Source organism: Syngnathus typhle, linkage group LG3, assembly GCF_033458585.1.
Source record: "Syngnathus typhle isolate RoL2023-S1 ecotype Sweden linkage group LG3, RoL_Styp_1.0, whole genome shotgun sequence".
Classification (NCBI taxonomy): domain Eukaryota; kingdom Metazoa; phylum Chordata; class Actinopteri; order Syngnathiformes; family Syngnathidae; genus Syngnathus; species Syngnathus typhle.
In genome coordinates this window covers 4,873,532-4,887,333 of record NC_083740.1, presented here as the reverse complement: position 1 = coordinate 4,887,333, position 13,802 = coordinate 4,873,532, and the positions used below count along the sequence as shown (strand labels likewise).

Here is a 13,802-nt window from a genome sequence, read left to right as displayed (position 1 = left end):
GGGGGCATCACAGAAAATAATTGAGAAGCACTGACCTAATAACAGGCCACTTCATTAGGGAAAAATGATGGCCAAAGCTTAAATAAAGGTTAAGCTAAAAAATAAAAAAAAAAAAAAAAAAAGTGAACCCTGAACTTTGAACCCGCGGTGACCCCGCGGTGACCCCGTGGTGACCCCGTGGTGACCCCTGGGTGACCTTTGAACCCTGAACTTTCAACTCTAGTTAAAAATCGAAAATGTGCACATGACCCCGTGAACTTTGAACCGACCTTTGACCCCTGGGTGAACTTTGAACCGTAAACTTTGACCTTTGACCCCTAGCTAATTACGTTTTTGTTTTTTTTAAACCGGCATAGCAGAACGATCCATGGTCTTCAGATGCCGCGCTGTCGCCATCTCCTGGTCAGTTAGTGAAATGCTTTTGCTGATGTTTTTTTTTCTCTCAATTAAAACAAATCAATTAGCCAGTTGGTTTTCTTTATTTAATATCTATTATCAGACAAAACCAAATTGTGAATCAGTCACCTAGGCTATAGCAGAACAAACAATCCATGGTCTTCAGATGCCACGCTGTCGCCATCTCCTGGTCAGCTAGTGAAATGCTTTTGCTGTTTTTTTTTCCTCTCAATTAAAACAAATCAATCAGCCAGTTGGTTTTCTTTATTTAATATCTGATATCAGACAAAACCAAATTGTGAATCAGTCACCTAGGCTATAGCAGAACAAACAATCCATGGTCTTCAGATGCCACGCTGTCGCCATCTCCTGGTCAGCTAGTGAAATGCTTTTGCTGTTTTTTTTTCCTCTCAATTAAAACAAATCAATCAGCCAGTTGGTTTTCTTTATTTAATCTCTGATATCAGACAAAACCAAATTGTGAATTAGTCACCTAGGGCCTTAACTGAAAGTGAAAAGTGCCAACCCCTACTTTCTGATTGGCTGTTTGATCTGTGACGTCACTTGGACACTCCATTAGGTACGCTACCATTCTCAGGCGTACCTAATAACTTTATGCATATTTTTGTACATGTCAAAAATGTGTATTTAGCTACTTGCGCTTAATTTTGGGGGACACCAACACATATTACACAACGTAAAACACATGCATATTGTCATATAAAGCAGTTAACCGATGTCAGATTGTTTTCATGCTCCAAAAAGAACAAAAAAAAAAAAAAAAACCAATAACACCAGACAAGTTTGAACATAAATGTTTATTAAATAATAATAAAAGTACATTTCATACCAGCAGCTGGTTTACATAGTTCACGCCAGGAGGGAGACGCAACACGTTCACTGACTGATCCGTTGATGCACGGGGAAGGAAGGCAGTTCATCCATTGCCTCGTTCGCGAACGGGAAAATCAGGATTCGTTCCCTCGCTGGTCCGTTCTCGCGATGAACTGGAAATGCAAATCACTCACGCACTCACTGACTCGTTCGCTCACAGATCCGTTTGGTTAGTGAACAGGAAAAGCAATTGACGACTCGTTCGTGAACCGGAAGTGACGTCATTTTCTTCTTCGTTTTGTTTCACGGCAGGGTGGCACCAGCTTCAATGCGCATTACTGACACCTACTGGTTGAAGTCATGAACTGAAGAAAAGAACGAATTACTTTAGGAAGTGAACAAGGAACAATTACGATTTATTTTTTAATTCCTAGGTGCCACCTCTGACCTTGTGGAGACAAATACAAGGCTGAAAACAATATTCAAATTTCCAATTTTGTTTTAGATTTGTCCGGTTAGGAGAGAGCCCAGAGTAACAAAAATAAATAAATAAATAAATATACAAGCAGCATTAAAACATCCAAACTGCACACATGAAGGCTGGATCCTGGATTCAAAGCCTTGACCTCAGAACAGTTAGGTCAACGTGATAACCTTGTCCACCAAGCAATGTCCATCATCAATACACTGCATTGTGCTTAAATTGTACTGTCATTGTGTGAAAGGTGACATACGAAAAAAAAAAGATTACAATGTGAGCTAAAAGGATCTTCCTCTTTTGTTTCCTTTGAGGTTAGAAGGCGGAGCTTCTCATTGTCTTGGTTAGGGTCGTTCTTAAAGCCATTTTAAAGTTTATAAAGTGTGTTGTTATGACTCACTTCGCTGCCTCCTTTGTGCAATTTTAAAAGAAGGTTAAGCGGTAAAGTTAAGATGACCACCATCTGTCACCTCTGGACTCTCCTGATAATTCACAGCGTATTTGGTGAGTTGAATTTTGTGTTCAATGAATGTTTTTATTTTTTTGGTTTGGGAGCAGACGAGGCAATAACTAAATTTGGTATGAGAGAGGATAGCTAGAATAGGGATAACAAAAAGCAATCACAAAAGAACACTAGCATTTGTATGGTATTCAATTTCTTCTCGACAATTTTTTTTTTTTTTTGTGTCCAAGTATGTGGAGACATTCAATTCCTAGAGAGGGAGGAGGGTGATTCAGTGGACTTTCCATGTGCCATGAAACCCCGGAACCCCTCTCCATTCGGCTTCTACATGAAGCGCACGTGGCTGCATCCCGGCGAAGTGCTTTTCAAATACACAGACACCGAGGCAGATGTAAAAGACTCTGCCAACATACATCGCCTGGCGGTCAGAGGTGACCCCAACAACCATTCCCTGACCGTCACTTTATCTGATCTGAGAGCCGACGACACTGACCGCTACTATTGTGAGTTTGTGGTCGACAGTCGGTCTGAGGACAAATCCGTGCCGGGAGACACGGAATTTTTCCTCCTGGTTAATCCCGGTGAGTGACCTTTGTGTATTTCACAGAATCTGTTTTTGATTGGTTGGGACCAGAAAAGTGTATATATTTTTTTTCAATCAACAATTGACATATGTATGACAATTTCACTGACAACATGACCCCAAAAACCATTTCTACAAAAACACCTGAATTAATTGTATTAATGGTAGCATTGGTGAAAATGTTTTTGGTTGCACATCCGGAAGCACCGACAACTACCGAGTACCCCCTCCCCGGTGCATCAGTGGACATCGGGCGCATTGATGTGTGCACGGGGGGCTCGGCCGTCGTCTCCTGTCTCCCCCCAAATGGCGAGGACCTTCCGGTGGAGGGCGTGAGGTTGATGCGGCGAAGAGGGCGAGCTCCTGTGGAGCTGCTTTACCACTCCCAACGGCACCTGGTCGATGGGCCCACCGCCACCTCCCGATTCCAGTTGTGGTCGGCCCCGGGCCCCAGGGGCTTCACGTACAACCTAACCCTGCGACATCTACAGCCTGAGGATAGCGGGCTGTACAGCTGCCAGCTCCTCCTCCGTGGCCGCCACGATATTAGCTCCTCGCTCCATATGAGACAAGCTGTCTTTGTTTCTGTGGAAGGTAGGTGATGGCGCAGCAGGACCTGAACTTCACAACAATGACAAATTAACAACCTCTAAATGATGATCAAAATAACACTTTTGGATCCAGTGGAACCTCCAGCGTCCAACAAAATTTGCTCCATTATGTTGGCTTCAGCCATGCTGTTGCTCTAAAAAAAATCTTTGTCAACATAAGTGTGCTGTGGATACCCCCCAATCTGGTAAATGAACAGCCCCCCCCCCGACCCTACCCAGTTGACCCCATTGTATGCACGCCCCTGCACATTAGTTAACACACACAGACATTCTAGCTCGGCGGTATCTTGACGTTGAAGGTTTCACGGGCCTGTCAATCCATTTGAACGGCTCCTGGTGATTTCAATCTATGACCTGTTAAAATTCCACTCATCTCCTAACCCTAATCATCGGGTACCAGCTGAAACCTCATCATCTTCAAACTAGGAAGGAAATGACTGGTCGGCTTCTGCAATTCCACTGAACTCTTTGTACTCCTAACCACCTTTTTGTGTTGTTGCAATCAACATGCATGTGATTACTTCATAGGGGTTGGTTGCAAAATCTAAAAGCTTCTTTTGCCTTCTTTTTTCCCAGGAGGGTCATGTGGGTGCTCCAGCTACCAGACTCTGCTGTACGCTCTGTCCTCGGCCGTGTTGGTCCTTCTAGTGTTCCTCGCTTTAATACTCGTCTATTACGTGAGTTGAGAGTTGTTGATGTCATGTGAGGTGCAGAAAAATACTCGCTGATTGTCTTAGAGGAAAAAAAAACCAGACTGGTTCAACTCTTGTTCAAGCATAATGGAAGAAGTCTCTGAAATGTACATAAAGGGGGAATTTGCATTTTCCTCCTAAAATATTTGTTACTGTCGATTGTACATAACGCCCTTTTTAATAATACGGCAAAATGAAAAAAATCCTAATAATATGAGTGCAATGTGTTTACATTTGTCTACATCTCACCGCAAACAGAAGCGTTAACACCTGCTTCAACAAGTCAGGGCGGCGCCGGTTCCTCTTCCGCCGCTAACCGCAGCACTTTCACAACTGCGTTGCTTGTTTCCACACATGGAGCATCTATGTCAGGGGCGAGAATTCAGATTTTTTGTCGTAAAGGAAATGAATTGTTTACACATTTCACTGATTTGGTTTTCAGAAACGAGCACACAGCCGTGCCGCCTCACGCCCTGCGGCGCCCATCTATGAAGAGATGTCAGGGGTGAAGACCCTCAGCGCTAAAATGGATGACATTGAGGTGTCAGAATATCGCAACAACAAAGTGAAGAGAAATTGCCCGGAAAACCATTACGAAACTCCCATTAGGTCGGCTTTCTAAATATCACTGGCTGCTTCTTAGTTTATTTTTCTCATTAACCCTACCTAGACATTACCAATGCAGTTAGTTTGGGAGAATTTCAGTATAAATTTTAAATCGGGTGCACTAGTAACTTTTTATTCAGCTGTCTAGTTAATTTTAAAGATAATCATTTAGTTTTGACGTTTTTAGTGTCTTGTCTACTTGAGTTTTATTTCATTTACTATTTGATTTTATTTCAATGTGTACCGCACTTTTGTCAACATTTGTAGTTTGAAAGTGTGATCAGAAATAAACGTGACTTTTTCTCCAAGAAATAGTCAACCTTTCATTCCACACGAATAATTATTTTCAATAAAGTGCAATTAATATTAAGTCAACTGAAAATGTCATCACATGACCAAACCCAGAAAACAATACCACTTAATCTATACAGCACATTTTACAATAGCTGCAGCTGTAACAACGCGGTTTACATTCAAACTAAAACTACACGAGAGTAAAAACAGTAAAGTAATACACAAAATAATGACAGTAACACGTAGAATAAAAAAAGTTCAAATAAATTGGCCTAACGTTTAAGCGACTGGCTGCTTCCAGAATGAAGTAAATAACAGGAGCCGAGATGTAACGGAGTGGTTGTTACCTGAGCAACTGTGATGTCATTTTCACTTGACAGCAGCCCTTGGAAATGGATGGTGGGTGGATTTTCCTGCTCTATGCCTGTTACACAAAGGTAATATAGATCAGAATGATGTTTCATGAACACACAAGGCCATATAGAAAACACGATATGGTAAATAAACCAAAATTTTCTCAAAAAGTAAAACAAAATTCTATTGAAAAGGTTAAATATAACTGAGTTGGACATAGAATGATTCCCACACATACCACTAGAGGGAGCCTAGTATGGTCCCAGTACAATGGGCTTCCACTTTTTATGTCGATAGGATAACAAAAGATAAGACATCAAATAACAGCCAAGAAAATGTAATTTTTATTCATATTATCCGAAAGAAGATCCATAGTCCAAATGGAAAGGTATTTTTTTTTTCCCGGTGCATGTCTTAACAATCACATTCTATGAGGAGAAAAAGGAACAACATTTAAAAAGCCACAACTTTGTAATTCAGTTACAGACATTTTTCCATTATTTGTGTGTTAAAGTATATAGAGAAAGGCAAAGTCCCCCCCCCCCCCCCCCCCCCCTCATATGATCCCTCCCTCAAAAGACAAACAAACAAAAAGCAAGTCACGGGCTTCTTCTCAGGCCCACCCACAGTGCTTTAAGCAGAAGGACAAGCGCTCATTGGTTAAGAAGGGTTCCACAGCATGGCGACGTCAAAAGGGTTAGCTAACACGAGACAACGACATGAGCACATTTAGTCAAAGAAGAAGCCGACATGAAACCCTGAACCCTCCCACTTTTGTGCATAGATCATGATCCTTTTGCTTGAAATCTCTCTGATGCTTGAAAAGTGTCCCGCGGACACACGGAGAGATGATTGAGAACATCCTGCACTCACAAACTAACAAACAAAACAAACGAGTTTCCATTGATCCTTGTTTTTAAATGTAAAGCAATCTCTACGTAAGATTTCACATGTAAAGCACTTTTTTTTTCTTTTTTAACTTCTCAATATTCAAAGTTGATTCTCAGTCTTATTTGGTAAATATGTCACTTGCTACAATACAAACATGTTGTTGTCGTCATGGTTTTGAGAGTCCCCGAAAAAAGCTTCAGTGCTTGCTTGGGAGAAGCAAAAAAAAAAAAAAAAAAAAAAAATAATAAAAAGAGGGGGAAAAATGATGGCGGTGTTGGGAAGTTGGAATTTCTGGCCTTCCTGAGACAAAATTCATGAATGTTTCGACAACAAGTGTGCAAGAAAGCGAGCAAACGAAGGAACGAGGGCCGAGCTTGAAATATGACGACAACACTGATCGATCCCAGAGTTCTGAAAGTAGCATACATATCCTCATTTTGCAAGGTTTTCATGTCCATATTCCACGGAAGAGGATTTGCTTATTAAAACACAACATTCCTGTCGTAGTAATTCCTACTTTCTTTGAAGGTGACACAAATGAAATGCTTGTAAACGACAGGAACACAAATGATAGGCACCTCTGAAATGACCCCGCCTCCCTTTTCTTCCCAATTCTTCTTGATGCTACACTAGTCAATCAATCCTTCTACACCTAGCTATGGCCTTGCCTCTTTGTCTTGATTTATTTTATTTTTTTAATTTATATTTTACATTTTTTTTGAAAACTTTTTTTTACCTTATTGAAACAAAATGGTGCAATACTCAAGATAACCCCGCATCGGGATTACTCCACAATAAAAGCCACTATAAGGTAGATCAACTTTTTTTTTTGTACAGATAGAATGAAAACAAATTCCTTGAGTAAACATGTACACGTGAATTGTCACCGTCGCCCCTCCCGTACTTTTTGACTACGATTAGCTGAGTGAGGGGCACAAGACACTCAGTGCAACATTAGAAGAGAACCAGACCCCCCCCAAAAAAAAAAAAAATACACAGTTTCTGGCACACATTCAAACATCCGTCGCACACAACCATAGCTGATGCTTGCAGTTTTTTTTTCTCTCTCTGAAAGATTCACTTAATGCAAAAACATTTGCATCGTCTACATGTTAGCTGGTAGACGAGAGAGAGTTAGAGAGACCTTTACTGACTTCACATTACATTATTGGCGCTCCATTACCAAGGAGTATTTGGGCCAGTCTCGAGGAAAAAAGGATAACCCAAGTCATGGTAATTCAAAAGGCTTCTTCAAAGATGTGTTTGATTCCAGAAAAGTTTATGAAAACCAATTCACAAATTAGTTGCAATATTCAAGAGCATTGTATCTACTATTTACAAAAATCTTATGAAAACGTTTCACCTTTCCCACAATAATCTTCTATTTTTACGTCATTTGTATTCTTTCAAGGAGAGCGAAGTCATGATCTTGCAAGAATAAAGTCCTAATGACAATACTGAGAATACAATTTTGAAACAAAAAGCAAAAAAAAGAGAAAAGGGGGTGAAAATCAAGAATTAATTTAGTTTAAAAAACAAAAGTGCTAATTTTTGTTTTAGTGTAAAATCCGCAGTTCTTGGCCCAAATACTCATTCGTACTCCGTAGTTCAAGTATTCAAGTTCAATATAGAATATTTTGTTATTTTTTTGATATGTGACTTTTTTTTTTTTTAATTAAATTAGCAAATGCTGGAGGGCAGATTAATGAACAAACACGCACGCACGCGCACGACAGCACACTGGCTTTGACGTATACTGCATGGTGTGGCTGAAAAGCAAGAATGTGCTGAATGGGTGATCAAGTAGTCGTTTACAACCGAATTGCTTCCTTCGTAAATTTGCGTGCACGTGCGTGTCTGGGGGGGGGATACATATTGCTCATCTTCATTTCAATCTTGCAGACACAAATAAAACATTTTCGAGGCTACCATCCGAAGTGTTGATGCACATGTATACAAAGTATATACACGTAAAATACATTTTGTATGTGTATATATATATATATGCAACAGTTTATATGTATATTGTACGTACTGCAATGGAGTAGAGAGCTGTGGAGAGGAGAGCCTCTCGATGCTGGTGCAGCATGGGAAAGCCCCTTTTGACTTTCTGGGCGTGGTACTGGTGGACTATTGGGTCTGTCTGAGCTTTTTGGATCAAGGCAGTTTTACAGAAACAGGCAATAGTGATTTTTGCTTGTGTGCTGCAGGACGCAGTGTCCTGAAAGGTAGCCTTTGTCCCCACCCCCTTTTTTCCTTCTTGATTTAAAACTGTGTACCTCTCACCCACTCCGATACAGTGGAAATGGACTTTTCAACATCGGGCCTGCTTTGAGCAGGATGTCGACACAAAACGATAAACAGATAAATACAGCGTCCACAATGAAAACAAATCAAATCCATTGAAATAAAAAGGCACCCCAGTCGTGTGTCTACTTGTTTGTGGTGTTAGCAGAACGTGACGACCGGAGACGTTTCAGCTAGAAGTGCAGAGCTTGAACATATCATAGATCTTTTTCTTTTTTTTTTCCTCATTTACATTTTTTAAGCTTTTTTTTTTCTTTACTATTTTTATGTCAAACTTCATAAAAATGATGTTAAAATGTGATTTGTAGGGTTTTTTTTTTTTTGGTTTTAAAAAAATATGTACCCGGGATTACCCATCATCAACTGTGCACTGAAGCAAACTGATACGCTCCCCCCCCTGCGCTATGTTAAACAAAAAACAAACGAAACATTTGTCATTTCAGGGTGTGATGCTAACGCCCCCCCCCGCTTCCCCTTTCAAAAGGGAACACAAGTGCTCTATTCAGCAAATTGAAGTTGGCACAGTACATTGGCGTCTTTTCGTTGCGTGAGGTGTGTGTACAAGAAAACTAAGGACAGGCGTGGAGAGCGAGCTGCATGGTGGTGCTCGGTGTGTCCCCCACCCTACCCTGAGATCAAGTCTGGACACAAGCCTTTGATAAAATCTTCCCACTCCACTTTAGGGACAGTGTCTAGAGAAAATGGCGGCCGTAGTGAAGTTCACAGTAGGGGTGGGAGCAGTGCTGGAGTGGCGGCGTGCTTGTTAGGGGCCCCGGATTCTCGTCTTTTGCATAGAAACAGATACAAGGGGCCCTCTGTGCCTCAGGGGCGGGGCAGGGGGGGGTTTACTGGATGTGGCCGGTGTTGAGGGGGTCACAATGGGCAACCTGTGGGCAGGTGGAGCAGCTTGGATCAAAAGAATGAAAAACACCCCCAGATCTGGAAGTACTACAGAATACTGTCCAACACAAAGCATGATGAGCTCCAAAAAGCGATAGACAATCAATAGTATTTCTCCTTGTTTTGCATTCATTACACAGGATGAGCACACTCGGAGCAAAAATGTTTCTGCGTATGAACAGTGAGAGGCTCTTTCGTATGCATCGCGGACACAAAACAACAACGAGAGACAATCCAGAAATATGACTAGTAGATCTTCCAGCTAAAGTGATCTTTGCGTTTGAACAACTGAGAAGGGTTGGTCTGGTTTATTGCCAGACGTTGCCCGGGGGAGGAAGTGCTGCTGTCGGACACCTGGGCGGACCACAGCGAAGAGGCACTCAGTGGACGCCCCCCTACGCTACTCGGCCCACAACCCGATGCCCACCCACGCCCGGTCTCCAGAGTGAGCAAGGCTTGGGCATTTTGGAGTAACAGTGAATTGTTCCCGTTTGTCAGAAAGATGACGTTGCGTTTTCCCTTCGTCAGAGCTTTTGTCTTGTTTTGATTTCTTTGTGGAGTCGAAAGCCACAAGCTCCTCATAAGTGCTATGATAAGAAGCCTCGTAGGTCTACTGCATTGGGAGAACTTACCCTCAGGACCCCCTCCACCCTTTTTTTTTTTTATTTGGTATTGTGCCAGACACCCAGAGGCGTCCAATGGGATTCAGTCTCTTGTTGGCTGTGGGTGCGGCACGCAGACAGGAAGTGTGCATCAAAAGTCCAAACTGCTTCTTTGTTTTCCTCCACCTTGCACGGATTTTCGAATGGCGATGCGGAGGGAACACCCCACCCCCTCCCAAAACGACAACAACAACAACAAAAAGGTTTTTCAAGTTCCAAAAACTGACCAGCTCTGCCAGGACAGACAGAGTTCTACGGTGTATATTGCACAATGTAAACCATCACGTTCAAAAGAGTTAAAGCCGCGTCCTCTCTCCTTTTCCCTGCGATGACACGGTGTAGAAGATTCCACAAAGCACCAGCAAGCAAACTGGAGGTGACCGCGAGGATCTCATCAGTGATTGGGCGCCGCCGCAGTTGCTCAGAGCTTATATGTTAGGGGACGGACGTCAGAACAATGAACCAGCTGTCCGGCGTCCAAGGAGAAGTGAAGAGTCCGAGGAGCTGGGCCTTTACGAAGAGTTTTACACCAGTCGCTGGCTCAAGAGGTCAAAAACTGTGCAAGGTTCCGTCTGCTTCTTCAGTTTATCAACAACAACAAAAAAAGGCGGTTTGGAAAGGACCTGGTGAGCACCTAAGGCTAATATTAGTGCTGAGAAACAAAGAGTAACGAGTTAAGGTCATCCAACCACATCATTGGCCAAGGGCATGCTGGGAATGGTCGCTTGAGAGTCTTTTTTTTTTTTTTTGTCAGGGATGATTCTTCTTGGAGGGAAAAGGTAGATGGCAGCTTTGATTGCTTCTCCTAAAAAAAAAAAAAGACTCAAAAAGGTTTCTTTGTGTCGTGCTTGAGTTTTTTTTTTTTTTTTTTTAGGTTGCAAAGTAAAAGGAATAAAAAGTAACATAGAAGAAACAGAAGGCAGGTCGAGCCTTCCGTTTCCCATTTCACAGTTGCAGAAAGTTGTCAAATGGTGTTGATTATCGCCACATGATTTGCTTGGGTTTTGCTCCTGTTGGTACAACATCCATGTTGTGGTGGTGGTGCTGCATCCATCGTACCTGTGGCATCCTTCTACATGGACTCCCCACTCAGCAGGTCACCAGGCAGCAGGGTATTAATGGGGGTGGGGCTCCCGATCACACGTGCGTCCTCCCCGCTCGGAGGCCCCCACAGGCTGGAGTATTGGGGCACTGCCCCCCAAAGGAGGTCGCCTCCGCTGGCCTTGCCGCTGCCTCCTCCTCCGCCGGTGCTCCACTGGCCCATGGAGTGTGACACCGCAGCCCCGCCCATTCGATTCTGATTGGCTCCGGGGTTGGCCTGCCAGCTGGTGGTGTTGTTTGAGGCCAGCGACTGGCCTTGTGCAAAGAAGCGGTTCACCTCCTCCTCGCCAGCAAACTCCGCCAGGATGGTGGTGTTCCCTAGCACACACCTGACACAAAACACACCACGGCTCAACCAAATCATCCCGACTGCCTTTGGGTGTCATATTTCCATACAGCTTGGAACACTTACATGTGCAGAGACTTCTGGGCCTTGGCGGCCTCGTCCTTGGAGCTGTAGCGCACCACGGCGTTCCCTTGGGTCAGGTTGAGGTGGAATGTGATCAAGGGGCCGTGCTGCATGCACAGGGTCCGCAGAGTCGAGCCGTCGATCTGCAGAGTCAGCAAAATATGCCGAAGCGTGGGGGTTAGAGGACGTGGCCACTGAAGTCACATGATGTCGATACTCAAACTCACACGGCATCCATTTTGGGTAAAGTTCAAGCAACCAGATCAATTCAACTTGAACCGAGTCTTCAAATAAAGAGCACACTTACTTGAGGTGTGAGGTTTCTCAGCACCAGCCAGCTGCTGGTTCTGTTGGAGCTGTCTGTACTCCAGGTGGTCCCCTCTGTTAAAATGAGGACAGAAGATATTTGAAACTTTCAGAAACGTTCTTTAAAAATAGCAACAAAAAGAAATATCAAATTTCCTATGAAATTGTGATTTTTATTTTGTTACCGGGAAAGGGCCGCTCACCCAAACATTGCTTCTAAAGGGCACAGGTGACGTGCAAAGCAGTTTAAAAAAAACAATGAGGCCTCTTTAAGAGGCGGTAAACCTCAGGATGTCAGTTCAGCAGGGTATGCGCAACAAGATAAGCCATCAATAGAGAGCAGATGTAATCTTCACTCTATTTGATTAAAAATTTCCAAGGATTTGATCGATATTTCTCCCAGTGACAATATTTATACCCACCAGAGGCGTAAGAGCCACTCCAGCCTTGGGCCAGACCCAGTGAGTTTCCCCCCCAGGTAGAGGAAGGTTTGGTGTTGGTAAGGCCCGGTGGGGGTCGGGATGGGGCAGCGGAACCGCGTGGGCCTTGAGGGACTTTCCACAGCTCGTGGGTGAGGGAGGCATGATTCTGGGTTATGGAGCCCGTGGACCAGGTGGACTTCACATCAGACAATTTACCTATGACAGAGCAAAGGGAAATTAGGTCAGTGTTTTAGGCTGTGTTTTATTTCAGCATCACTTCTTGAATTGTGAATTCCTTCGAAGCCCCCCAAAAAAATACGGAAACTGCTAACTGACATTTCCTTTTTGTGGTCGGCAAAGGTGCAGCTGCTTGTTGGGGAAGTGAGTAAAATGTTGTTGAGACAGCAAGCAACTTACAGGACCTACACAATGTTACGGTGGCACGCCATCATTTCTGTACCGCCATGATGTCATTTACCAGTCACGATGGTGTAGTCTCATTGGCTGTGCTGATTAGATTAGTCTTATCTCGTGTCCCTCTTTACCTCCATTCCTGTCACGCAGAAGGTATCTGTTGACGTCATGGATGTTAGTGTTGATGGTGGGACCGCTGGGGACACTTCCGGGGGTCATATTGGGGTCATTCTCAGGGTCAATATTCTGAAGGCCCTTCCAGGGCACGCCTGGGCAGAATTCTGAAGAAGCAAAACAAAGTATATTGTCACAAATATTGTGAGGAAGAGCAGTGCTCTTCATTTGTTGTTGTCCTCACCTGGGGGCCAGTTAATGTTGGTCCCGTTGGTGATCTTTTCATTGGGGTTCTTGCCTTGGCCCCAGCTATCTGGGGGTACCAAGGAGCTGGCGGGGGAGTCCGAGCTGGACATCAGATTGTATGGGCTGTAGGAATCCTCCAGCTGTGAGGGCTTCCCAGGGGGCCCCAGGGTAGAGGCGGCAGATATGGCACCTAGCAAAAAACACGAATGACTTAAATCCATATTTTTTTAGGTCTCACTAAGCTAGGAATGTTTGACTCACCGTGTTTGTTGAGGTTGTTCTCCAGGTTTGAGGTGTTGCCCCCGAGGCTGTCCATGGAGTTGGGGTGCGTCCACTGGGACAGGCGGGACTGGGGCTGAGGGGGCTCCTTCAGAGACAGACCCCCAACCTCGATGCAGTTTACATTCATGTTTGGATTCAGTCCAGCTGCACACACGCGTAACAAGGATTGAAAAACACATTATGCACGCATTGCAATGATTATTTCATATTGAGCATATTAATACTGTAGTATTTAAGACTGCACTGGTTACTATTAAAAGAAATAGGTCAGCTAAATGTGGATTGTGTTTTAGCTCGGCTGCTGCTGCTGAGGCAACAACCTCTTCACCGAAAGCAATTAGCGCTATTTATTGTTCCATTTTATTGCCAGGGAGCAGCCAAAAGTTACAGCTGTGTGAACAAACCCCAACTTGCTGCTACCATAGTAACCAAGGCTC

The 13,802-nt window shown here is 43.6% G+C and overlaps 2 protein-coding genes across 4 annotated transcripts in view; one reads left to right on the top strand and one right to left on the bottom strand.

Moving 5' to 3' along the window:
* The first annotated feature begins 2,031 nt into the window (after window positions 1-2,031).
* On the top strand, window positions 2,032-4,975 carry cd7al (cd7 antigen-like). Of its 2 annotated transcripts, none has more exons than XM_061275110.1 (5): window positions 2,032-2,212; window positions 2,402-2,752; window positions 2,959-3,348; window positions 3,942-4,042; window positions 4,316-4,473. In XM_061275110.1, the coding sequence occupies exons 1-5, from the start codon at window positions 2,161-2,163 to the stop codon at window positions 4,322-4,324; spliced, it is 903 nt and encodes a 300-aa protein (XP_061131094.1). In that variant the 5' UTR covers window positions 2,032-2,160; the 3' UTR covers window positions 4,325-4,473. The 2 variants fall into 2 exon arrangements, with proteins under 2 accessions (XP_061131094.1, XP_061131093.1); XM_061275109.1 differs by lacking the exon at window positions 4,316-4,473 and adding an exon at window positions 4,500-4,975 and having other exon boundaries at window positions 2,035-2,212.
* A 657-nt stretch (window positions 4,976-5,632) lies between these two features.
* Window positions 5,633-13,802, bottom strand: part of tnrc6c2 (trinucleotide repeat containing adaptor 6C2) — a 32,226-nt gene continuing 24,056 nt past the window's right edge. For both annotated transcript variants that reach the window (XM_061273950.1, XM_061273951.1), the window contains 7 exons: window positions 13,345-13,509; window positions 13,082-13,273; window positions 12,855-13,004; window positions 12,310-12,525; window positions 11,889-11,962; window positions 11,585-11,724; window positions 5,633-11,501 (listed from right to left, as the gene is read on the bottom strand). In XM_061273950.1, coding sequence (XP_061129934.1) covers window positions 11,144-11,501; window positions 11,585-11,724; window positions 11,889-11,962; window positions 12,310-12,525; window positions 12,855-13,004; window positions 13,082-13,273; window positions 13,345-13,509 — 1,295 coding nt within the window. In that variant the 3' untranslated portion in view covers window positions 5,633-11,143. The remainder of the gene's footprint in view (window positions 11,502-11,584; window positions 11,725-11,888; window positions 11,963-12,309; window positions 12,526-12,854; window positions 13,005-13,081; window positions 13,274-13,344; window positions 13,510-13,802) is intronic.